General features: G+C 44.4%; 1 protein-coding gene across 3 annotated transcripts; it reads left to right on the top strand.

Annotated features, from left to right (window-relative positions):
• The first annotated feature begins 4,095 nt into the window (after nt 1-4,095).
• Nucleotides 4,096-26,089, top strand: LOC5521819 (cyclic nucleotide-gated cation channel alpha-3). 3 transcript variants are annotated; one of them, XM_048724062.1, is made up of 21 exons: nt 4,096-5,046; nt 7,122-7,244; nt 9,999-10,012; nt 10,695-10,827; nt 11,966-12,028; nt 12,271-12,348; nt 12,532-12,642; nt 13,012-13,117; nt 13,770-14,019; nt 14,607-14,685; nt 14,945-15,063; nt 15,151-15,243; nt 15,917-16,013; nt 16,389-16,497; nt 16,908-16,945; nt 17,093-17,202; nt 17,870-17,939; nt 20,452-20,507; nt 20,676-20,764; nt 24,624-24,682; nt 25,041-26,089. In XM_048724062.1, exons 1-21 carry the CDS (start codon nt 4,984-4,986, stop codon nt 25,557-25,559), a joined length of 2,379 nt encoding a protein of 792 aa, XP_048580019.1. In that variant the 5' UTR covers nt 4,096-4,983; the 3' UTR covers nt 25,560-26,089. The 3 variants fall into 3 exon arrangements, with proteins under 3 accessions (XP_048580019.1, XP_048580020.1, XP_048580018.1); XM_048724061.1 differs by lacking the exon at nt 4,096-5,046 and having other exon boundaries at nt 6,825-7,244; XM_048724063.1 differs by lacking the exon at nt 4,096-5,046 and adding an exon at nt 6,799-6,877 and having other exon boundaries at nt 7,122-12,348.
• Nucleotides 26,090-26,269: the final 180 nt, after the last annotated feature.

Here is a 26,269-nt window from a genome sequence, read left to right as displayed (position 1 = left end):
GGACGCTCGAAATCAACGCCTTTATTTAAGCTGACGCGCGCTTCCGAGACATTCGCACATGCGCACAATTCAAATTCTCGCAGTGACTAAGTGATTTGATCGGATGTGACTGAGTGAGCTGGATAGTGGTGACTAAGTGAGCTGTACGGCGGTGACTAAGTGATTTGCGGTGGTGACTGAGTGATTTGTTCGGTTGTGACGCGCGCTTCCAAGACATTCGCACAATTCAAATTCTGGCAGTGACTAAGTTAGCTGTACGGCGGTGACTAATTGAGCTGTACGCCGGCAACCAAGTGAGCTGTACGGCGGTGACTAAGTGAGGTGTACGGTGGTGACTGAGTGAACTGTACGGCAGAGATAATTGAGCTGTAAGGCGGTGATTAAGTGAGCTGAATGGCGGTAATTAGTGAGCGGTACGGCGGTCACAAGTGAGCTGAATGGTGTTGACTAAGTGACCTGTGCGACGGTGACTAAGTGAGCTGCACAGCAGTGACTAAGTGAGCTCAATGGCGGTGACTAAGTGAGCTGTACAGCGGTGACTAAGTGAGCTGAATGGTGGTGACTAACTGAGCTGTACGGCGGTGACTAAGTTAGCTGAACGGCGGTGACTAAGTGAGCTGAATGGCGGTGACTAAGTGATCTTTTCGGCGGTGACTAAGTGTGTTGTACGGCGGTGACTAAGTGACCTGTACGGCGGTGACTAAGTGATTAACTGAGCTGTACGGCGGTAATTAGTGAGCGGTACGGCGGTGACTAAGTGACCTTTACGGCGATGACTAAGTGAGCTGAACGGCGGTGACTAAGTGAGCTGAATGGCGGTGACTAAGTGAGCTGTACGGCGGTGACTAAGTGAGCTGAACGGCGGTGACTAAGCGAGCTGTACGGCGGCGACTAAGTTAGCTGAATGGTGGTGACTAAGTGAGCTGTACGGCGGTAATTAGTGAGTGGCACGGCGGTGACTAAGTGAGCTGTACGGCGGTGACTAACTGAGCTGTACGGTGGTGACTAAGTGAGCTGCACAGCAGTGACTAAGTGAGCTCAATGGCGGTGACTAAGTGAGCTGTACGGCGGTGACTAAGTGAGCTGAATGGTGGTGACTAACTGAGCTGAACGGCGGTGACTAAGTTAGCTGAACGGCGGTGACTAAGTGAGCTGAATGGCGGTGACTAAGTGAGCTGTATGGCGGTGACTAAGTGAGCTGAACGGCGGTGACTAAGCGAGCTGTACGGCGGTGACTAAGTGAGCTGTACGGCGGTGACTAACTAAGCTGTACGGTGGTGACTAAGTGAGCTGCACAGCGGTGACTAACTGAGCTGTACGGCGGTGACTAAGTGAGCTCAATGGCGGTGACTAAGTGAGCTGTACGGCGGTGACTAAGTGAGCTGAATGGTGGTGACTAAGTGAGCTGAGCTGTACGGCGGTGATTAACTGAGCTGAGCTGTACGGCGGTGATTAACTGAGCTGTACGGCGGTAATTAGTGACCTTTACGGCAGTGACTAAGTGAGCTGAATGGCGGTGACTAAGTGAGCTGTACGGCGGTGACTAAGTGAGCTGAACGGCGGTGACTAAGCGAGCTGTACGGTGGTGACTAAGTGAGCTGCACAGCGGTGACTAAGTGAGCTGAATGGTGGTGACTAAGTGAGCTGAACGGCGGTGACTAAGCGAGCTGTACGGTGGTGACTAAGTGAGCTGCACGGCGGTGACTAAGTGAGCTGTACGGCGGTGACTAAGCGAGCTGTACGGCGGTGACTAAGTGAGCTGAATGGTGGTGACTAAGTGAGCTGTACGGCGGTAATTAGCGAGCGGTACGGCGGTGACTAAGTGAGCTGTACGGCGGTGACTAACCGAGCTGTACGGTGGTGACTATGTGAGCTGTACGGCGGTGACTAAGCGAGCTGAACGGCGGTGATTAAGTGAGCTGTACGGCAGTATCTAAGTGAGCTGAATGGCGGTGACTTATTGAGCTGTACGGCGTTAATTAGTGAGCGGTACGGCGGTCACTAAGTGAGCTGAATGGTGTTGACTAAGTGAGCTGTACGGCGGTGACTAAGTGAGCTGAACGGCCGTAATTAGTGAGCGTTACGGCAGTGACTAAGTGACCTGTACGGCGGTGACTAAGTGAGCAGTACGGCGGTAATTAGTGAGCGGTACGGCAGTGACTAAGTGAGCTGTACGGCGGTGACTAAGTGAGCTGAATGGTGGTGACTAAGTGAGCTGAATGGCGGTGACTAAGTGATCTTTTCGGCGGTGACTAAGTGTGTTGTACGGCGGTGACTAAGTGACCTGTACGGCGGTGACTAAGTGATTAACTGAGCTGTACGGCGGTAATTAGTGAGCGGTACGGCGGTGACTAAGTGAGCTGAATGTCGGTGACTAAGTGAGCTGTACGGCAGTGATTAACTGAGCTGTACGGCGGTGACTAAGCGAGCTGTACGGTGGTGACTAAGTGAGCTGCACAGCGGTGACTAAGTGAGCTCAATGGCGGTTACTAAGTGAGCTGCACGGCGGTGACTAAGTGAGCTGTACGGCGGTGACTAAGCGAGCTGTACGGCGGTGACTAAGTGAGCTGAATGGTGGTGACTAAGTGAGCTGTACGGCGGTAATTAGCGAGCTGAACGGCGGTGACTAAGTGAGCTGTACGGCGGCTAAGTGAGCTGAATGGCGGTGACTAAGTGAGCTGTACGGCGGTGACTAACTGAGCTGTACGGTGGTGACTATGTGAGCTGTACGGCGGTGACTAAGCGAGCTGAACGGCGGTGACTAATTGAGCTGTACGCCGGCAACCAAGTGAGCTGTACGGCGGTGACTAAGTGAGGTGTACGGTGGTGACTGAGTGAACTGTACGGCAGAGATAATTGAGCTGTAAGGCGGTGATTAAGTGAGCTGAATGGCGGTAATTAGTGAGCGGTACGGCGGTCACAAGTGAGCTGAATGGTGTTGACTAAGTGACCTGTGCGACGGTGACTAAGTGAGCTGCACAGCAGTGACTAAGTGAGCTCAATGGCGGTGACTAAGTGAGCTGTACGGCGGTGACTAAGTGAGCTGAATGGTGGTGACTAACTGAGCTGTACGGCGGTGACTAAGTTAGCTGAACGGCGGTGACTAAGTGAGCTGAATGGCGGTGACTAAGTGAGCTGTACGGCGGTGACTAAGTGAGCTGAATGGTGGTGACTAAGTGAGCTGAGCTGTACGGCGGTGATTAACTGAGCTGAGCTGTACGGCGGTGATTAACTGAGCTGTACGGCGGTAATTAGTGACCTTTACGGCAGTGACTAAGTGAGCTGAATGGCGGTGACTAAGTGAGCTGTACGGCGGTGACTAAGTGAGCTGAACGGCGGTGACTAAGCGAGCTGTACGGTGGTGACTAAGTGAGCTGCACAGCGGTGACTAAGTGAGCTGAATGGTGGTGACTAAGTGAGCTGAACGGCGGTGACTAAGCGAGCTGTACGGTGGTGACTAAGTGAGCTGCACGGCGGTGACTAAGTGAGCTGTACGGCGGTGACTAAGCGAGCTGTACGGCGGTGACTAAGTGAGCTGAATGGTGGTGACTAAGTGAGCTGTACGGCGGTAATTAGCGAGCGGTACGGCGGTGACTAAGTGAGCTGTACGGCGGTGACTAACCGAGCTGTACGGTGGTGACTATGTGAGCTGTACGGCGGTGACTAAGCGAGCTGAACGGCGGTGATTAAGTGAGCTGTACGGCAGTATCTAAGTGAGCTGAATGGCGGTGACTTATTGAGCTGTACGGCGTTAATTAGTGAGCGGTACGGCGGTCACTAAGTGAGCTGAATGGTGTTGACTAAGTGAGCTGTACGGCGGTGACTAAGTGAGCTGAACGGCCGTAATTAGTGAGCGTTACGGCAGTGACTAAGTGACCTGTACGGCGGTGACTAAGTGAGCTGTACGGCGTTAATTAGTGAGCGGTACGGCAGTGACTAAGTGAGCTGTACGGTGGTGACTAAGTGAGCTGTACGGCGGTAATTAGTGAGCGTTACGGCAGTGACTAAGTGAGCTGTACGGCGGTGACTAAGTGAGCTGTACGGCGGTGACTTATTGAGCTGTACGGCGTTAATTAGTGAGCGGTACGGCAGTGACTAAGTGAGCTGTACGGTGGTGACTAAGTGAGCTGTACGGCGGTAATTAGTGAGCGTTACGGCAGTGACTAAGTGAGCTGTACGGCGGTGACTAAGTGAGCTGTACGGCGGTAATTAGTGAGCGGTACGGCAGTGACTAAGTGAGCTAAACGGCGGTGACTTAGTGAGCTGAATGGTGGTGACTAAGTGAGCTGAATGGCGGTGACTAAGTGAGCTGTACGGCGGTGACTAAGTGAGCTGAATGGTGGTGACTAAGTGAGCTGTACCGGCGGTGACTATATGAGCTGTACGGCGGTGACTAAGTGAGCTGAATGGTGGTGACTAAGTGAGCTGTACCGGCGGTGACTATATGAGCTGTACGGCGGTGACTAAGTGAGCTGAACGGCAGTGACTAAGTGAGCTGTACGGCGGTGACTAAGTGAGCTGAACGACGGTGACTAAGTGAGTTGTACGGCGGTGACTAAGTGAGCTGAATGGTGGTGACTAAGTGAGCTGTACGGCGGTGACTAAGTGAGCTGTACGGCGGTGACTAAGTGAGCTATACGGCGGTTACTAAGTGAGTTGTACGGCGGTGACTAAGTGAGTTGTACGGCGGTGACTAAGTGAGCTGAACGACGGTGACTAAGTGAGCTGTAGTATTCAGGCCAACTGCCGTGTCCCGCGAATACCAAACCCTGTCAATCTGACGATCTTAGCAATGTGAGAATGCTGATATAATGTAAACATGCCGCTTAACCGTTAGCGCCTATTACATCGCGTTGTTTGCAGACCGCTCGCGAGCATATTAACAGCCTCTCGGAATACTTGTGATGCATGACTCTCATTAAGTGTAGCTTGTCTGTAAGATGAGTGTTTGATGTTGATAAGAGCGTGCGGCCAGGGCGCATAATGAGAATGGAAGTTGCTGGGCACGACTCCTGGATAAACCGGCCATCGCACTTGGTTTCTAAGGTACGGCGTCAGTTGTGCTTACAAATACGTGAAGTTCCTAGCTTTTTTACAGCTATCACTATATGTTGCCTCTAAGTTAATTGGGGTCACATTGTGATGGCTTGTATCGTATATGGCGAACTAGTATGCAAAAAAAATACCCGCTAAAAACTATAAAGCACAGGCTTCGCTTCTAAAATCACCTGGAGCTGGGTGCAACCAGAGTTTGGACGGCTTGATATTTTTAAGGAGATTTGTTAAAAACTTAACATTATTTTCCCAGGTTGACTTGACTTGAGCTCTTGTACTTTTGTCTTGCTGTTGTCTGCAGGAGCTGTGTAGTTGAACTTGTTTATTGTGCGCGCTATCCGCTAATCCATGAACTAGTCTCATGGACTAGGACCGAGTTTACCCTTATCTCTGGTAGCGTCTCAACCTAGGTACAAGACACGTGATCATTTCTATTTTTCTTTTAAAACGAGCAATCATATCATCTCCTATCTTCTCCAGCGATTCATCGAAATATATAACCTGATACAAGCGTTGAGATGCAAAACGCATGGATCAGAACAATAAATAAACACATTTTTGGAGCTTGTTTTCACGCGGTCATTAATTACTGGGGGGGTCGGTATTTTTGCAAAACCAGAGCAAATCCAAGCCCAAATATCGTGACCCCCCCCCCCCCCCCTAACAGGAGGCACGAAAATTTGCAACCCCACCACCACCCACCACGACCTCCAGTTTTTTTTATATTAAATAATTGATGTCTTTAAAACCACAGAAATTTCATATACTGAGTGTAACTGAATTTAACCTTTACTATAGATCAGCTAGCAAGGCTTTAATTTAAAGTATGAATCTTCAGTTTTGCTAATTTAAGAGTGCCACAGAGATGAACAACAAAAACCTGTGTTGCTAATAAACGACTAAGTCGTCGACAATGTTAACGAAAACATTGAGTCTAGGTTTCGCAACATTTTAAAGTATTCGTTTTATTGTTAAACTGATGGTATGGGCACCTTTGTCTGGCTCTAGACAAGATGGGTACCTGAACAATATATATGGGACCAATAGTAGGAAAGATTGTGAACTGAATAAAATTTACATTAGAACAATGACTCTCTTGCTCAGTATTATATTAAAACCTGCTTAAAGTAAGTGATGACCACTCCCTAAAAGCACAATTAGTATCATGCACCCGCCCTTGATCTTATTTACTTGGTTATTTCGAACATTTTGACAATGATATTAGCTAGTTCTGGATTAAAAAAAAAATCCTCGAAATAATCTCGGAAATTCTAGGAGTAGCACGTAGGGGCACGTGTGAACTTGAAAGCAAGAAAGGCATGCGGCAAAAGGCGACGATGGCATGAAACTTTCTGTCGGCTCGACGCGACCGATTCCGTCTGCGTAGAACCACAAGTGTTACGTGTACCCTAAAACATATCCACAGGGTGCCCAAAAGGACAATTTCAATTATGCACATAAACTTCTGGAAACTTGAATACGCTGTTTTACTCAAAAACAGTCTAGGGTCAATCAGATCATGTTGATAAAAAAAAAATAAAGAAGTGTTTATTTTATTTTTTTTCAAAGTAATGTTTATTTTTTTATGTAGTCATTAAAAAAATCTTTAAAGCTTTTTTTTTTTTAATCTTAGATCCTATTACAGGTGAACGTTTAATGGTTTATTTGTGATTAATGCTGTTATATCGACCCTCGGGAATTTAATCAAACTAATGAAATCCGGCTTTTATCAGTGGTATATATTATATTTTCTTTTTCCTTCACACATCGGGAGTAGTTTTAATCAAATTACGATATTGCATATTAGCGGGACGTAGTAAGGGTAACGTATTCACACAAATATGTCGTTTCCACGTTTTAAGTTGCCGGCTTTTTTCTGCGAAACTTATTGAGCAATATCTGTCGAAGTTTGTTCCGGCCGTTACTCATTTCGTAGCGATTCTCAATTATAACATGACAAGGGATAGACTGCCATGGTCTTGTTGCTGCTGAATTGTCTTGGCCGCATAACAAGTAAAATGTCCAAGCTTTGGGGCTCTCTGAAACATGCTTATTTTTGTCAACAGTCGACTGGGTACCTTGGCACCAACCTACCACGTACCCCCACCTTGGCTGAAGAGGTTTTATCACAAAACGTAGAAGAAGCAGAAGATTTCGTGCACTACGAAGCCCTTCAAAGGATTACTAAGGTGGGCCAAATCACAGCGGATGGGATACGTTAAACAATGTCAGTCTAGTTTACTCGCCTTGTCACATCGTCAATTTCTAGCGGTTGCTTTGGGTGAAGATAAAGAAAGTTTAACTATATGCGGGATAATAAAAATCAATGATGTTCTTGTTATCGTGTTAGACAGCCGGGATTACTTAGATCGTAGCCCAAATAAAGCTGTAATCGAAGAAAAGAATCTAAACAAATAAATTTATAAATCGGCAGATGGCTTTATAGATAGATAGGATTTGTCCATAAAATAGATGAATCCTAGTTTTCTCCCCAGTGCCTGCTCACTTACAGTTTTATGGACTGTCATATGGAAAAGAGATAACCAACTAATTCTAGCATTCGTGCTTTTATTAAAAGGATTTGGTCTTTTGGGGTTATTTTGTTGTCCAAAATCGCCTTTAGATATTCTTGTAAATCTGATCATAAGCAAATTTTGCTGTTGCTGATGGAACTGTTTGCAAACGCTTTTTTTTTTTCATTTTCATGCACCTCTTGTCGTTCGCGACTTTCGAAAGCGCTTTTTAAAAGATTATAAATTAAAACAGCCTCTCTTTACTGCTTTCTGGGACATTTCGGTATTGCAAATCTATCCCCGAGTACGGTCTTTTTTTCATCGCTTTTACGTCGCGGAAACGTTCTATTAAGGCTAAAAAGTTTATTTGTGCTTTTACTTGTAGCCGACAAAATGTAAATACACGAACCTAGATAAATAACACTATTTGCTAAACTGGGTCCTAGTTGATGTCTCTTTGGTCTTATCTTTAAGTCTACTTTCCCACATGCAAATCACCAAGGCTTAGAGACTATTTTGTACGCATACTCTCTATGATACATTTTCTAACTTGACACTTTCACCCTTCACCCTTTTTTATTTTATTTTTTTACATTTTGTTATGGAGATGTAAAAGTTTGAAATCGTTTCTAGACTGCTGCTATTTATTTGTAACGGAAGAGTCCTTGTACTGGAAAAAGCCATTTGTAGCGCTTTGTTTAAATATACCGTTATTCCATCGTATCTACATTTGTTTGCACTAACACAGAGTGGCGCGAAATCAGTTGATGTCACTCCAGCTTTCAGGTGATCTTGCTGAATAACAAAATTACCATTTCTAACATCAAAATGTTTGCAATTTAGAATTAAGAAATTTGTACCAATCAAGGCAAATGAGAGACTACGTTTCTATCGCACAGAAAAGCAGAAATGCCGCCATCTTCGACGCAAGAGCCCTTGTCAGTAAAACTTTGTTTTTGTTTTTATTTATCATTTAAAGACAGATAATTGACTATGTGTTTTATATTTCAATCGAAAAATTGAAAATCGCCCCTAAATCAGCCTATGGAAATAGCTGTGTTTTTTTTTTCATTTTTATATTTTGCTAGGATGACAACAAAGCGATTGAAAGAGACCGTAATGGCTTAGGGCGTGCCTCGAATGCAATTGATAAAAATCCGCTATCACGGTGTTCCGAACAGATAGCATTTCAGCCGCCGGCGTATTTCCAATTCTTGCCGGTTCTTCATGCTCACAGAAATGATTCTCACATGACGGTTACCTTTAAGAGCTTAAAGTTGTTATTTTTAACTAAACTTAAGGTTTTGATTAAATAAAAAAAAAACTCAACCGTCGTGATGATTTAACGAGCTCATGTATGTCATTAAAAATGGAAAAGAAATGAGCAAAATTGCCTTAAATAACGTTTTTATAAATAGTGGATGATTTTTTCAGAGTATTTTCAAGTGTTTACAATTTCTTTGTTTAGCCCACTCCCATGAATGAAAGATGCTTTGTTACACTCGGTATTTAGCTAGAATGACAAAATGGTGGATAAACAGAGTCTCTTAAACGACCAAGGGCTTGCCACAAATGCAATCGTAAACACCCGCTATCAAGCTGTGTCAAAGAGATAGCATTTCAGCCGCCAGTCCCCTTTGGGTGATCACCCAAATCACAGAAATTATTCTTGCACTAAAGTTACGTTTAGGGTTTAAAATACTTTATTGAAATGAAACTGCTGAATTTTAATTAAAAAAAGCGTCGACACAGTGGAATGTTTCCTGTTTTGCTTAGACTTCGTATAATAAAATGCAACTCGTGTATTTCACTAAAAATGGATAAAAAATGAGCAAATAGGGCCTCAAATAATATTCGATTTCTATAAATTTTACTTGATTCTTTTAAAGGAAAATTGCCAATTTTTTTCAATAGATTGCCACAACCAACCTGATCGTATGTATTAGAATCATTCTCTCTATCAATCTTAATTTTGCTTTAAAAAAATAAGATGGTTTTGCAATTTAATCCATGCATTAACCTTAAATTAATAGAGATATAACTTCTGTGGTTATACCCAGTACTGGGTGACTGTCTCAGGACACTTGACGCATGTGATTATACCCAGTACTGGGTGACTGTCTCAGGACACTTGACGTTTGTGGTAATGCCCAGTACTGGGTGACTGTCTCAGGACACTTGATGCATGTGATTATACCCAGTACTGGCTGACTGTCTCAGGACACTTGACGTTTGTGGTAATGCCCAGTACTGGGTGACTGCATCAGGACACTTGACGTATGTGGTTATACCCAGTACTGGGTGACTGTCTCAGGACACTTGACGTATGTGGTTATACCCAGTACTGGGTGACTGTCCCAGGACACTTGACGTATATGGGTGGCTCAAAATGCTTAAACAGTATATTTAGATTTTTTTTCTATTTTTCAGGATGGAAACGGAAAGTAAGTTCAACAATTAAAATCATTTTAGTGTGGTATTTTGTATCTAACAACTAATATCAATTAATAGCAACTAATATCAATTCAAATGATATTGAATTTTCCTGACCGAACGCCTCGGAATTTTGAAAGAGTGGTTATGCCTGCAGGTAGAGCTCTTGTAAGGGACCGTACCCTGAAGCATCTGAAAGTCTAGATTTGTAAATGAGAGAAGAGGTATTAGTAGGTTAGGTTTGTAGTTTATGCATCCAATGAGATATGATACTTCTGAATCTTAGGTGATTTTAGCGCATTGTAACACAAAGCTTAAAAAAAATGGAATGTCTTGTATAGCTCATGGGTGTTACTCGGATTTGACCATTGCAACCAACCTCGTAAGCGATAAGCTTTAGTTAAGACCAAACCGTTTCCAACTCCCTTTTAAATAGTCCCTCTAACTTAAAAAAAATCTAGGTCACGACCACTTTAATGGGCACAACCATGGCGTTAACAACTGGCTATTCCAATATTTTTAAGGCGGTACGAAATGCAAACAAGGCAAATGCGCTCAAATTACCCTAAATTACAAATTACATTTGTGAGGCCGCTTTTGCATAAAACTGGTCGAAACTTTCACTTAAGCATCGAGTTTGTCAGTGCTTGTCAAAGTACATTTTACCGTCTGTTATTGTTATTTCTACTCCAGGCATTCAGATCCCGCACCGCAAAATAACGAAATTGTCTCTGAGCTCCAAATCGTGGATAGTAGGCCCCCACCGGGTTCTCTGCAACTCATTTGCTCAGATGTGACGACATGTTTCGAAAATACACTTAAAACGGTAGGTCATGTGCAAACGGTAGGTCACGTGCAAACGGTAGGTCACGTGCAAACAATGCTCCTCTGAACATTTTGACTTACCCTGGGTACCAGGCTCCAGACTTCTCTCGTCCATTGACGCTCAGCAAAAATGCCCTGACGAGCGAAGCGAGTGGGCTCTGGGCGGGCGAGTAGCCTTATTCAGTTCCAGTCTCAAATTACATGCCATGAGTCACAATACGAGAGCTGTAAGCTTTTAAAGTTTTGTTGTTATTTTCATACTCGATTGATTCAAAGTCACCGAATGGTCCACGGAGAAATTAATTTCTGTCATATCTGCAACAACAATTCTTAGGCAAGTTTAATTTGTTTACTGGCTCTAAGACGAAGAAGGAGCGATTCGTAGAACGTCTGTTTATTATTAGCAAACGTTACAAAGAGAAATCCTTCGTAAGGCAGCTTGAAAAGCTAGATAATGTAAAGGAATGATTGATAGAAAACTGCAAAATTTCAAATCAACAAACGCAAGGACATGTTAGCAATCGAGAGCGATCCTCGGAAAGTCACCGTTCGCGCCCCGATGCGGGCGGGCTTAGCTCCATCTTCAACTCCGCCTTCGGTACAAACTGCAAGATCCCTGCAGATCCAGCCCAAAAACAATAGGGTGAATCAAGGACCGTTGAAAACGGTCAAAACTAGCGTTGAACTACATGTGTACTTGTGTTTATAAGCAAACCAACTACACGTGATCGAACAGCTGAACCTTCAACCTTTGCAAAACAAGCCGGTTTTTTAAGCTAATCCCAAATATGGGTTTATTGACCAAATATGGTTTTTTGTTACTATGACAATCTCGTTGACCAATCAGCTGCAGAATATGCGCGCTACCATATTTGTGGGGGACTAAACTGGTAAAGATTCGGGACTTATTCAGACAGCACTATTTAGTCGTATGCAATTTGCCCGCAACACCTCTACAACTTGAGTTGTAGAGTGTAAATTAGCCTTTGACTCCACCCGACGTTCGGCTACGAAAGCCGTAGTGTGTAATCTAGGGCTAAGACAAGTCGCACGCAGGTCGGATACGACTAAATCGTGCTGTCTGTATAGGTTTTAAGACGCTATACTTACCCAACATGCCATTGTTATGTTAATGAAAGGTGCTCGGGTGCTGGGACAGCTTCGTTATTGATCCAGAGGGAGGTCTATGCTACACTTGGGCGGTAAGAAAATAATCATGTACAGGCGAAGACTCTTGTGTAAAAAAAAACTACCCTTGAGTAGTACCGAGTTGCGGGGAATGATCCTCCGGTGTAACCTTGTTCTCGTTATTTTTGCTGTCTCATTACTGACGTCACTATTTCTGATGTCGTGTGCTCATGAAAAATATTTTTTTGTAATACGAAAGCTGTCGGGTATTTTTTGTTATCTCTCAGGAATAATGTCGCATTTTCTTTGTGTGAAGGCCCTTGTTACGTTCGCTGTCTTCTATAACTTCTGCATCGTGCTCTTACGCATCGCTTTTAAAGAGGTGCGAAATGAGGTGAGTTTTGTCTTTCTCCCGTTTCGAACATTTTTTTTCCATTTCCAGGTTTGCCATAGTAGCTGCTTAGTAGCCGCTCTTAATGCCCGTCATGTTGTTGTAACTGTTTAGGTCCATGCCCCCTATTATCTGAGCTTGGATCAAGTTTAGTTCTCAGAAAAATATGTTTTTTTCTGTATTCAGCTGTTCTATAGAATGATCTACTGGCCCTTAGACGTGATTAGTGATATCATCTATCTGGTGGACATACTTGTCCAATTCAGGACAGCTTACAGAGATGATCATGGCATTATGGTAAGATATCACGCAGATGATCATGCATCATGGTAAGAGATCACTGAGATGATCATGGCAAGAGCACTGAGATGATAATGGCATCATGGTAAGAGCAATAAGATGATCATGGATGGCATCATGGTAAGAGCACAGGGATGATAATGGCATCACGGTAGGAGCACATATGATAATGGAATCATTGTAAGAGATTACTGAGATGATAATGGCATCATGGTAAGAATTCACTGAGATAATCGTGACATAGTAAGAGATCACTGAGATGATAATGGCATCATGGTAAGAGAGCACTGAGATGATAAAGCATCGTGGTAAGAGATCACTGACGATACATGCCTCTTAATAAATGATTTTTCTTTTATGTTGTAGATAAACACTCCAAAGCTCTTGGCTCTCAATTACTGCTCAAAGATACCTTTTTTTCTTGATGCTCTTTCCGTTTTTCCTCTGGAGACAACTCTACCGTTCACACTGGGTAGGTTTGGTCGTCTGCTTGGGGTGAACGCACCACTCCTGGATTGACCATGATCAACTAGTTTAACAGCGCAACAGCGCACACTTTACCATGCACTTATTTTATAATGGTATAACCAGAAAGAACAAACAAACTATAGAAAACCTAGGTGGTCTGCGTAAAAGCGGTGGAATCAGGGAGATTATCAACCTAAAGGTTGAAATGCTATGCTGTTTTGCTGACGTCTCGAGCATTAGCCATTTGTCATTCTATAATTCTCTTTTGTACTATGACTATCGCTTACTTTTAGAAAGTTCTGGTCCTATTCATACACGAGTGCATCATCCCCTGTGCAAGAGTACCGTGCTTGGCATTGATACTCTCAGCCGAGTTCCCTCGTGCTTGGGACGCATATTTCATGTCTTAATACCGCAGTCATCTAAGTACCAATTAAATAATTGAATGGGCTTAACACATGCGCAAAACCTGATTCGCAACTGGTCAAGCAACTGAGTATTTGCTCAAAGACAGATTATAAACTTTTTGTGACTACTCATCAACAGTTTCTTATCTCGAGTACCACAAATCGCTCTCAGACAATCCCAGCCAATCCCAGCAGGTTGATTAGCCCAGATGTTGAAATAGTTTTGTTTGTTCGATGGTGCTTTATTAGGAGTCCAGCCATCCGTATGGTTCCGTTGCCTGCGTCTTCTCAAGTGGCATTGTGTCCTTCGGTTCTTTGTCATCAGCGATCTTCGCACCAACAAACCAAACCGTCTGCGTGTCGTCAAACTTGCTCTTTACCTAGGACTCGCCCTCCATTGGGTTGCCTGTGGCTATTACATGATATCTGAATACGAGGGATTGGGCTCTAATTCCTGGGTCTATCCGGAAGCAAGTGGCGAAGACGGCAAGTTGCTGAGGTAGGACACGGTCCACGGCTAGTTTTTTCTTATGTCATAAATTGCAAACCACGTATAGTTACATATTCGTCCGTATATGTTCTTTCACTTTGATTTAATGTTAAGCATATTGGTGAGGAGAGAGCCCAACAGTTTGATAAAGTAACCTGTATTTTGATGCGTGGGCGAAACATCTCAAATAGACTTGGGCTGAAATGACACATCGGCGAAATAGCCAGTTAGCCTCTTTTTACCACACCACGCTGAACTGGTTCAAGTGGATTTAACAGGTTTAGCAGGAACAAGGATAACGGGATGCGACAACGGCGACGGCAACGGCTACTGTTACTTTCCTCGTTGCCGTATTTGTATCTTTAAGTCCCTCCGTCTACCGGACTGAAATAATTTCCGCGTGTTCCTATTGTTTATTGGACATCGCCATCCTCTTTGCCGTCAAACCTTGCTATAAAACTCCATAATTGTCAAGCTCTTCAAATATGTGCACCTGCCCTGCTGGAAACATCGGAGATAGCAACGAGACCGGTTTTCTCCAACAGGCCGGGACTATCCTCAAATCCACTGCGTGAATAACCGATTGCTATTTCTAGAAAATATATCAAGTCACTTTACTGGTCCATACTGACGTTGACGACTATTGGAGAAACACCAGAGCCGTCTACTAATTTGGTACGTTATTTAGTTTGTCCTTCTCGCTCGTTTAACTTCATTTGTCATTTGTCTTTACGAAAGCGATGTCTCTGTTTCCCAGAGAACAACGTTTGTTTCGTCATACATTCACTCTTCAATGTTTCTATTTGCCCCCACTGGGACTCTGCCTTCCTCACAGTTGCACGTCATGTGTTGTGTATATTGCACATTTGTATGTGACGTTACGTGTGTATGTGGGGTTACATCTGAGCGTGACATTGCGTATTTCGTGGTATAGGAACATGTGTTCACCAGTGCAATGTTCCTGTTCGGGATCTTTGTGTTTGCTGCCGTGGTCGGAAATGTCGGAGACGTCATTAGTAACATGAACGCTGCAAGAACAGATTTCCAGACCAAGTAAGTGCATATGTACACATAATTTTACAGAGTGCCTATTAATCAAAATTTGCTAGCCTTAATAGTTTTTTTGTGTGGATTACATAGGATGGATTACATCAAGTCGTACATGGAGCATCACAAGGTTCCGGAAGACCTGCAGAACCGTGCGAAGCGATGGGCGTACTACGCTTGGAGCAGGCATGTAGCTCGTACATATTGTTTACCCGTGAATGTACTTATATAGCTGGATTTAAGAAATTTGGGATTCCCATGTGTGATCTTGAATCTACGTTACGTGTGCACAATATGTAATGGTGTACCTATATTAGCCCCACAAGCGTAAGAGTATAGCACGCGCCCGATGTAGTGATGTAATAAGATGTTTGAAAATGGTAAGTTCTCTAGTACGCAATCGCATAATAATGCTCTGATCCACACTGGAACGTAAGCGCAATAGAAGGCAATAGCTTTTTTGCGCTTTCGCTGGCCCTTATTTCCCAGTGGAAACAACCGCTATACTCCTTGTTTAATGCACAAGTTTAAACACGGCATGAGTGTGCAAACCCAAAGACAATGTGGTTTCCCTTACTCAGTTGAGAGGGTTTTTAACTACAAAGGCAACGAAAAGGACAACGTGACCTTAAAAAAAACGATTCTAAACTACTTTTGATAGAATTAACTCGTTTTTATAGTTCCAAATAAAATAAACATATGACATTGTCTTTGCCTTATCGCGAACAAAGATTGGATTTTACAGCGCGAACTCTCCCGTACTCGCTAGGTTGGAGGAAAACGGCTGAAATGTATCAAAGTGTTTTCTACCACCCCCGTTGCCGCCATAGTTGCTAAAACTCGCTATGATCGTGTTTAGGACACACGCTCTGGATGAGAGTGATGCCCTTGGCATGCTGCCTTTGCGTCTTCGCGCCGAGCTCGCCATACACGTACATCTGGCCACTCTAAAGAAGGTTTGCCAACTGCATTCCTCCATGAACCTCCTCGTGTTTTGGTGTAAATCTTCAGCGCAGCCGATGAATCGCACGGGGCGCAATCGAAACATTAGAATGTTTCATTCGAAACTTATTTGAAATAAAATTTGTGATTCTAACGGTCTCACACAGCTTATAGAGAAACCGCCAGTTACGAAGGCTTCGCTAACCCTGGAGATCGCACATTGATTGCATGGTGCAGCCAACCCCACTGCTGCGATAAAAATTGTGGTAGAATATTACATTATATTGTGCAAGAAAGATGCTTTATAAGAACTCGTTATCGTTCTAGGATTGATTTATTTGCCTGGATCATTGTTCTTTGGTTGCACATATCGTGTTATTCCCGTACAGGTCAAGATATTCAAGGACTGTGATGAGGGCTTATTGTGCGAACTCGTCCTGAAACTGCGACCTCAGATATTTTCTCCTGGAGACTACATTTGTCGATGTGGCGAAATAGGTAAATCTATGACCACTTTTAAAAGCATTCAAGCTGCAGACCTGATGTATCCCGGATGTATCATTAATGCTAGGTGTGCAGCCCGCGTCTAAGACGATTAGGCTCCGAAATTTGGTGTTTCTCATTTGCTGTCATCACACACACAAAAGTGCCCGATTCTCGCATGAAAAATCATGTACAAAGCGTCCTGAATACCTCTTAAATTCCTTAGTATCCCCTCTCTCATATTTTGAGGCATACAATAGGCATACAATTAGTTTTTATATTCATTTTATTTCCAAATTGTTTATTTGGGGGTAACTCCTGCATGGGCTCGTGCCCGTTTACGTATGACCCAATTGGGCATCTATGTTGAATATTGTAAACGCTCGCTTCAGCCTGTTGGTCTCATGCTCTTATTCCTCAAACAGGCCGGGAGATGTATATAATCAATCACGGGAAAGTCGAGGTAAACATACCTTCTTATGACATCGTTTGAGTGACGTCAAGTGGTTTTGTTAGGTTACGTAGCTCCATTGCATATTGTTTTTTTATTTCTAGTGATGGCGTGAGATATTTATCTATCTAGCCATCATTTCCGTTTGATGTTGTATAGGTAGTCGTTCCTGATTCTACGACTGGTGAAAAAATAGTGGTAGCATCATTGACTGAGGGGAATTACTTTGGGGAAATCAGTCTTTTGCGACTTGATGAAGGCAGAAACAGGTAACTGTTATATTTTGCAATGATGATATTTCCAAGAAATGGCATTGTTCCTTAAATGTTTATATTCAATTAAATGCCCTGGGGCCAGTTCCTAGAAAGCAGACTAGCGCTAACCTAGGGATAAACACGGCTATCATGACATTTGATTTGATAAAAGGGGCATTCATCCTTGGGTTAGGGCATCATATCCCTAGGTTAGTGTTAACATGCTTTCTAGGTACACGGCCTCTTTTGTATTGTTTGGAAATGCGCTTTTGTATTTTTGCTAAGGATAGGCCGGATAAAAATGAACAGTTGATAGCATTTGCTGTAGTACACTCTTTTTGTTTTATAAGAACCTTTTTCATAAGAACGTCCAGCCTGAGATTTCACCATATTTTTTTAAGAACATGCCGAGGCTCAGATAGCAGAAAAATGTCTTATGTTAGTCTTATGCATTCTGAAATGCAGACCAAATTGTGTTCATAATAACAACATATTATCGCTATTGATTGATTATTTGTATTGGGTATTATATTCTATAAACACTAAAATTTAAGACACCTAAAGAACATTTTCAGCATATAAGAACGGTCAGGCTCAACCGAAAATTAGACAATCTTATGACAAAAAGAACGAAGGAGGTTTTTACTCAGGAAACTGATGATTAAATAACATTGTCATTTAGGAGATCAGCAGATGTGAGATCTGTCGGATATTCAGAGCTGTTGTGCTTGTCGCAGAAAGACTTGATGGAGGTGAGCTTTATTCACGAGTCATGCATGTGCTTGTATGAGACTGGAGTGCTTGCATCTCTCATTTAGATACCATTAAGGTTGGGTGGATTGACTGGAGAGAGCATCTCTCCTCACTCATTTAGATACCATTAAGGTTGTGTGGGTTGACTGGAGAGAGCATCTCTCCTCACTCATTTAGGTACCATTAAGGTTGGGTGGGTTGACTGGAGAGAGCATCTCTCCTCGCTCATTTAGATACCATTAAGGTTGGGTGGGTTGACTGGAGTGCTTGCATCTCTCCTCACTCATTTAGATACCATTAAGGTTGGGTGGGTTGACTGGAGAGAGCATCTCTCCTCACTCATTTAGATACCATTAAGGTTGGGTGGATTGACTGGAGAGAGCATCTCTCCTCACTCATTTAGGTACCATTAAGGTTGGGTGGATTGACTCGAGAGAGCATCTCTCCTCACTCATTTAGGTACCATTAAGGTTGGGTGGATTGACTGGAGAGAGCATCTCTCCTCACTCATTTAGATACCATTAAGGTTGGGTGGGTTGACTGGAGAGAGCATCTCTCCTCACTCATTTAGATACCATTAAGGTTGGGTGGGTTGACTGGAGAGAGCATCTCTCTGAGTGTTTAGATACCTCACTCATTTAGGTACCATTAAGGTTGGGTGGGTTGACTGGAGAGAGCATCTCTCCTCACTTATTTAGGTACCATTAAGGTTGGGTGGATTGACTGGGGAGAGCATCTCTCCTCACTCATTTAGGTACCATTAAGGTTGGGTGGATTGACTGGAGAGAGCATCTCTCCTCACTCATTTAGGTACCATTAAGGTTGGGTGGATGGACTGGAGAGAGTATCTCTCCTCACTCATTTAGATACCATTAAGGTTGGGTGGGTTGACTGGAGAGAGCATCTCTCCTCACTCATTTAGATACCATTAAGGTTGGGTGGGTTGACTGGAGAGAGCATCCCTGCTCACTCATTTAGATACCATTAAGGTTGGGTGGGTTGACTGGAGAGAGCATCTCTCCTCACTCATTTAGATACCATTAAGGTTGTGTGGGTTGACTGGAGAGAGCATCTCTCCTCACTCATTTAGATACCATTAAGGGTGGGTGGATTGACTGGAGAGAGCATCTCTCCTCACTCATTTAGATACCATTAAGGTTGGGTGGGTTGACTGGAGAGAGCATCTCTCCTCACTCATTTAGGTACCATTAAGGTTGGGTGGGTTGACTGGAGAGAGCATCTCTCCTCACTCATTTAGATACGATTAAGGTTGGGTGGGTTGACTGGAGAGAGCATCTCTCCTCACTCATTTAGATACCATTAAGTTAGGATGGGTTGACTGGAGAGAACATCTCTCCTCACTCATTTAGGTACCATTAAGGTTGGGTGGGTTGACTGGAGAGAGCATCTCTCCTCACTCATTTAGGTACCATTAAGGTTGGGTGGGTTGACTGGAGAGAGCATCTCTCCTCACTCATTTAGATACCATTAAGGTTGGGTGGGTTGACTGGAGAGAGCATCTCTCCTCACTCATTTAGATACCATTAAGGTTGGGTGGATTGACTGGAGAGAGCATCTCTCCTCACTCATTTAGATACCATTAAGGTTGGGTGGGTTGACTGGAGAGAGCATCTCTCCTCACTCATTTAGGTACCATTAAGGTTGGGTGGGTTGACTGGAGAGAGCATCTCTCCTCACTCATTTAGGTACCATTAAGGTTGGGTGGGTTGACTGGAGAGAGCATCTCTCCTCACTCATTTAGATACCATTAAGGTTGGGTGGATTGACTGGAGAGAGCATCTCTCCTCACTCATTTAGATACCATTAAGGTTGGGTGGGTTGACTGGAGAGAGCATCTCTCCTCACTCATTTAAATACCATTAAGGTTGGGTGGGTTGACTGGAGAGAGCATCTCTCCTCACTCATTTAGGTACCATTAAGGTTGGGTGGGTTGACTGGAGAGAGCATCTCTCCTCACTCATTTAGATACCATTAAGGTTGGGTGGGTTGACTGGAGAGAGCATCTCTCTGAGTGTTTAGATACCTCACTCATTTAGGTACCATTAAGGTTGGGTGGGTTGACTGGAGAGAGCATCTCTCTGAGTGTTTAGATACCTCACTCATTTAGATACCATTAAGGTTGGGTGGGTTGACTGGAGAGATACATATCTAGTCACTTGTGTGTGGGGAGTAGGTTGGAATGGCTGGAAATTATGCATCTTTTCTATCGGTTCTTATATCTACTTGTGTTTGTGGGGTATGGGCTTGTATGTATCCCTGTTGCCTGTGTGTGCGGAGGAGGTGGGAGTGATGTGAAAAGAATGCTAACTTCTTTGCATCATTAGGATGCTTTTGATGAGGGAGACCATTGTTTATTCCTTATTAACTTGTTATGCTATTTTTATGATTGTAATTATATTAATTAGGATAAGAATGTTGTCGTTTTTTATATTATTATTGATAATATTGGTGAATAATACTTCAGAATTCAAAACTTATTTGTGGTACTAGGCACTTGAGGAGTATCCTGAAGCAAAGAAGGTTCTCGAATCACAAGGAAGAGACCGGTAGGCCAGTCTTTGTAAAAGCTGATAAAGGCCTTTATGAGTTTATGAGTTTAACTGTAGCTGACAAATCTAGTTTATTTTCCTGGTATTTGTAGTTGTTTTATACAGAATGTGAAGGTTTCACTACCTGACCATATGAGAAAGGTATAACCGTCTTTCTCCTCTTAGCTTACAAAGGACCAAAACTGAAGGTAACATGCTTATTCCCCGCCGCACACACCAGATAGAGGAAAGACAAGAGCTCCACATCAATTTAGGTGAATACCATGCAATTATCTTTAGCTGTAACATGGCTTTTACAGAGCGCTAAGGAATTTTACGAACGCTTACTTTGGCCACGTTGATAGTTTACTGAAGCAGGCCATAAGGATGCGAGAAACGTGCTATCGGATTGGATTGGTGGAAAATGACACGACTGAGATTGTGTTGTAGAGGGTGGAGCATGACACGACTGGGAATGTGTTGAAGAGGGTGGAGCATGACACGACTGAGAGTGTGTTGAAGAGGGTGGAGCATGACACGACCGGGAGTGTGTTGTAGAAAGTGGAGCATGACACGACTGAGAGTGTGTTGTAGAGGGTGGAGCATGACACCACTGGGTGTGTGTTGTAGAGGGTGGAGCATGACACGAGTGAGAGTGTGTTGAAAAGAGTGGAGCATGACTTGACTGAGAATGTGTTGTAGAGGGTGGAGCATGAAACGACTGGAGTGTGTTGAAAAGGGTGGAGCATGACACGAGTGAGAGTGTGTTGTAGAGGGTGGAGCATGACACGAATGGGAGTGTGTTGAAAAGGGTGGAGCATGACACGACTGAGAATGTGTTGTAGAGGGTGGAGCATGACACGAATGGAGTATGTTGAAGAGGGTGGAGCATGACACGACTGAGAGTGTGTTGTAGAGGGTGGAGCATGACACGACTGGGTGTGTGTTGTAGAGGGTGGAGCATGACACGAGTGAGAGTGTGTTGTAGAGGGTTGAGCATGACACGACTGAGATTGTGTTGTAGAGGGTGTAGCATGACACGACTGGGAGTTTGTTGTAGAGGGTGAAGCATGACACGACTGGGAGTGTGTTGTAGAGGGTGGAGCATGACACGACTGAGAATATGTTGTACAGGGTGGAGCATGACACGAATGGGTGTGTGTTGAAGAGGGTGGAGCATGACACGGATGGGAGTGTGTTGAAGAGGGTGGAGCATGACACGACTGAGAGTGTGTTGTGGAGGGTAGAACATGACACGACTGAGAGTGTGTTGTAGAGGGTGGAGCATGACACGGATGGGAGTGTGTTGAAGAGGGTGGAGCATGACACGACTGAGAGTGTGTTGTGGAGGGTAGAACATGACACGACAGGGAGTGTGTTGTTGAGGGTGGAGCATGACACGAATGGGTGTGTGTTGAAGAGGGTGGAGCATGACACGACTGGGAGTGTGTTGTAGAGGGTGGAGCACGACACGACTAGGAGTGTGTTGTAGAGGGTGGAGCATGACACGACTAAGAGTGTTTTGTAGAGGGTGGAGCATGACACGACTGAGTGTATGTTGTAGAGGGTAGAGCGTGACACGGCTGGGAGTGTGTTGAAAAGAGTGGAGCATGACACGACTGGGAGTTTGTTGTAGAGGGTGAAGCATGACACGACTGGGAGTGTGTTGTAGAGGGTGGAGCATGACACGACTGAGAGTGTGTTGAAGAGGGTGGAGCATGACACGACCGGGAGTGTGTTGTAGAGGGTGGAGCATGACACGACCGGGAGTGTGTTGTAGAGGGTGGAGCATGACACGACCGGGAGTGTGTTGTAGAGGGTAGAGCATGACACGACTGGGAGTTTGTTGTAGAGGGTGAAGCATGACACGACTGGGAGTGTGTTGTAGAGGGTGGAGCATGACACGACTGAGAATATGTTGTACAGGGTGGAGCATGACACGAATGGGTGTGTGTTGAAGAGGGTGGAGCATGACACGACCGGGAGTGTGTTGTAGAGGGTAGAGCATGACACGACTGGGAGTTTGTTGTAGAGGGTGAAGCATGACACGACTGGGAGTGTGTTGTAGAGGGTGGAGCATGACACGACTGAGAATATGTTGTACAGGGTGGAGCATGACACGAATGGGTGTGTGTTGAAGAGGGTGGAGCATGACACGACTGGGAGTGTGTTGTAGAGGGTGGAGCATGACACGACTGGGAGTGTGTTGAAAAGAGTGGAGCATGACTTGACTGAGAATGTGTTGTAGAGGGTGGAGCATGACACGACTGGAGTGTGTTGAAGAGGGTGGAGCATGACACGAGTGAGAGTGTGTTGTAGAGGGTGGAGCATGACACGAATGGGAGTGTGTTGAAAAGGGTGGAGCATGACACGACTGAGAATGTGTTGTAGACGGTGGAGCATGACACGAATGGAGTATGTTGAAGAGGGTGGAGCATGACACGACTGAGAGTGTGTTGTAGAGGGTGGGGCATGACACGACTGGGTGTGTGTTGTAGAGGGTGGAGCATGACACGAGTGAGAGTGTGTTGTAGAGGGTTGAGCATGACACGACTGAGATTGTGTTGTAGAGGGTGGAGCATGACACGAATGGAGTGTGTTGAAGAGGGTGGAGCATGACACGACTGAGAGTGTGTTGTAGAGGGTGGAGCATGACACGACTGGGTGTGTGTTGTAGAGGGTGGAGCATGACACGAGTGAGAGTGTGTTGTAGAGGGTTGAGCATGACACGACTGAGATTGTGTTGTAGAGGGTGTAGCATGACACGACTGGGAGTTTGTTGTAGAGGGTGAAGCATGACACGACTGGGAGTGTGTTGTAGAGGGTGGAGCATGACACGACTGAGAATATGATGTACAGGGTGGAGCATGACACGAATGGGTGTGTGTTGAAGAGGGTGGAGCATGACACGGATGGGAGTGTGTTGAAGAGGGTGGAGCATGACACGACTGAGAGTGTGTTGTGGAGGGTAGAACATGACACGACTGAGAGTGTGTTGTAGAGGGTGGAGCATGACACGGATGGGAGTGTGTTGAAGAGGGTGGAGCATGACACGACTGAGAGTGTGTTGTGGAGGGTTGAGCATGACACGACTGAGATTGTGTTGTAGAGGGTGGAGCATGACACGGATGGGAGTGTGTTGAAGAGGGTGGAGCATGACACGACTGAGAGTGTGTTGTGGAGGGTTGAGCATGACACGACTGAGATTGTGTTGTAGAGGGTGGAGCATGACACGACTGGGAGTGTGTTGAAAAGAGTGGAGCATGACTTGACTGAGAATGTGTTGTAGAGGGTGGAGCATGACACGACTGGAGTGTGTTGAAGAGGGTGGAGCATGACACGAGTGAGAGTGTGTTGTAGAGGGTGGAGCATGACACGAATGGGAGTGTGTTGAAAAGGGTGGAGCATGACACGACTGAGAATGTGTTGAAGAGGGTGGAGCATGACACGAGTGAGAGTGTGTTGTACAGGGTGGAGCATGACACGAATGGGTGTGTGTTGAAGAGGGTGGAGCATGACACGGATGGGAGTGTGTTGAAGAGGGTGGAGCATGACACGAATGGGTGTGTGTTGAAGAGGGTGGAGCATGACACGACTGGGAGTGTGTTGTAGAGGGTGGAGCACGACACGACTGGGAGTGTGTTGTAGAGGGTAGAGCGTGACACGACTGAGAGTGTGTTGTAGAGGGTAGAGCGTGACACGGCTGGTAGTGTGTTGTAAAGGGTGGAATATGACACGACTGGGAGTGTGTTGAAGAGGGTGGAACATGACACGGCTGGGAGTGTGTTGTAGAGGGTGGAGCATGACACGACTGGGAGTGTGTTGTAGAGGGTGGGGCATGACACGACTTACCTTTGCTTATTTGGAACATAGCAAAAATAAGTTTGATACTGTCAAGAACTTTACTCTTGTTCGAACATTTGAGAGTGCCTTCAAGAACGGCCGATTCGTTTTCCAAAATATGCAGGAGAACAGAAGCATGTTGGTGCTGGCTGAAACGCTTCAATAGGTCCATAGCACCGATTACCAGCCGTGGCTCCCGAGAGGATCGCGGTGTTCCAATACTACCACGGCTTAAAACTGAGCCTTAAGTTCCATCAGTATTGATTCATAAGTGCTTTCATTTACTTTTAGCGAGAGAGCTGTCAGCCATTAAGAGCAACTTGGAAAGTGTTGCCAAGAGAAGCGAGGAGGTAAGCTTAACACGTCTTAATAAATCCAACAGGGAATCAACATACTTTGAAAGATAGAGTTCACGTATATGTTGGAATTTTGTAGAAAGTATGATGATAATCAAAACAATATTTTCTAACAAAATTGGTCTATAAGAGCCTATCCTTCTTTACCTCGCCCCTTTTCTACGGCTATTTAAGGTGGTTGAGCCACCTTGTGTAGCCTTAGTCTGGCACGCCTTTCTTAATGTTTTATTTAAAAAAATATATATTGTAAGTTTTATACACAATTCACCATATTTCCCTGAAAATACCGCAAAAGCTTCCCTTTATCAGCAGATGGAAATGGAAGGGTTTTTTTTTTTTTCAATGTCACCAGTGCGCTGTGCTCAGGCGAGAAGCGGCCACTCTGAGAGCAAAGCTTCGTAACGCCGAGTCAAGACTCGCGGGACTTGACAGCTTACAGTCAGCTAACTACAAATCCAGCACAAGCGCACCGACCGTGCCTCCTTTTAAGGTCACCACAGGAATGCCACCTTGTGTCTCAAAGCAATCAGCATTGTGCAAAGGGTCAACGGCAATCCGGTGTAGTCCCTTAAAGTCTGGAACTGCTGATCAAATTCTTAAGCGGTTATTTCGGGCTGCTCAATCTGCGTCCCAGACAAAAAACAGTCGGGCTCTCTGCGCCACCAATGATACACGTACAACGCAAACTTCGCCCGCTTATTGTTTAGCTAGCACATGTCGTGGAACTGAGCATGGTGTTTCGACCAGGAAGAGACCAGTAGAAACGCTTTTTCTGCCGGAGATTCGACTTCTTGATGCGGTTGACGGTGATGTCCAGTTGCTCAGAAGGAGGCGTTTCTCGGTCAACCTACCCGTGCAGAGGAGAAAATAATATTTGTTGTCAGATAACAGGTATAGAGGACGTTACTACGTCTCGCACTCGTACATACAGTTATCTAGCCACAGTCATCTCGTCACCAGACGGGCAAAGAAGTCAGAGTAATCCTGGGATAGTAATAAGTCGGACGAAGCAGGCAGTGAAGACTTCTCTTTACGCGGTTGTTCAGCCAGAATGACTATTAAAGTGTTCAAACCTAATGTTTTATAATAAAGTACCTACTACGGAAAACTTAGAACCAAATGTCACGTTATTCTGGACATCTGGGCGAGTTAACAGAAGAAGAAAAAAAATGTTCTTGAATACTCCTGAACCATTTTAGCTTTTCGCGGTTATGTATTTTTGTTGACTTTTGCATTTTTGCTCATATTAGGGAAGGGAAATTGTTTAACATACTTGATCTAATCAAGATTATTTCTTTACTGCTCAATTATAAATTAATGTATTGTGAAGAGATAGGAGAGATCTGTTATCTTTATCGGTGACACCAGTTAGCTCAATAAAGAATCGAACACTGCTTTCGACAGCATGTACCGGATTTGTTCATATAATTTTTGCGCTTACAAAGGAATTCTAACTTGTCTACTTTCGTCCTTTTCGATGACTATAATTTCTGTCATATGAATTTTCCCTCACTTGAAAATTAATTTTGATTCATTTTATTAAAATATAAATAGACGATTATCTGCTTCCGCGCTTTTGAT

Source organism: Nematostella vectensis, chromosome 2 (assembly GCF_932526225.1).
Source record: "Nematostella vectensis chromosome 2, jaNemVect1.1, whole genome shotgun sequence".
Lineage (NCBI taxonomy): Eukaryota > Metazoa > Cnidaria > Anthozoa > Actiniaria > Edwardsiidae > Nematostella > Nematostella vectensis.
Note: the sequence above shows the minus strand (reverse complement) of the source record. Positions and strands in the feature narration are given on the sequence as shown.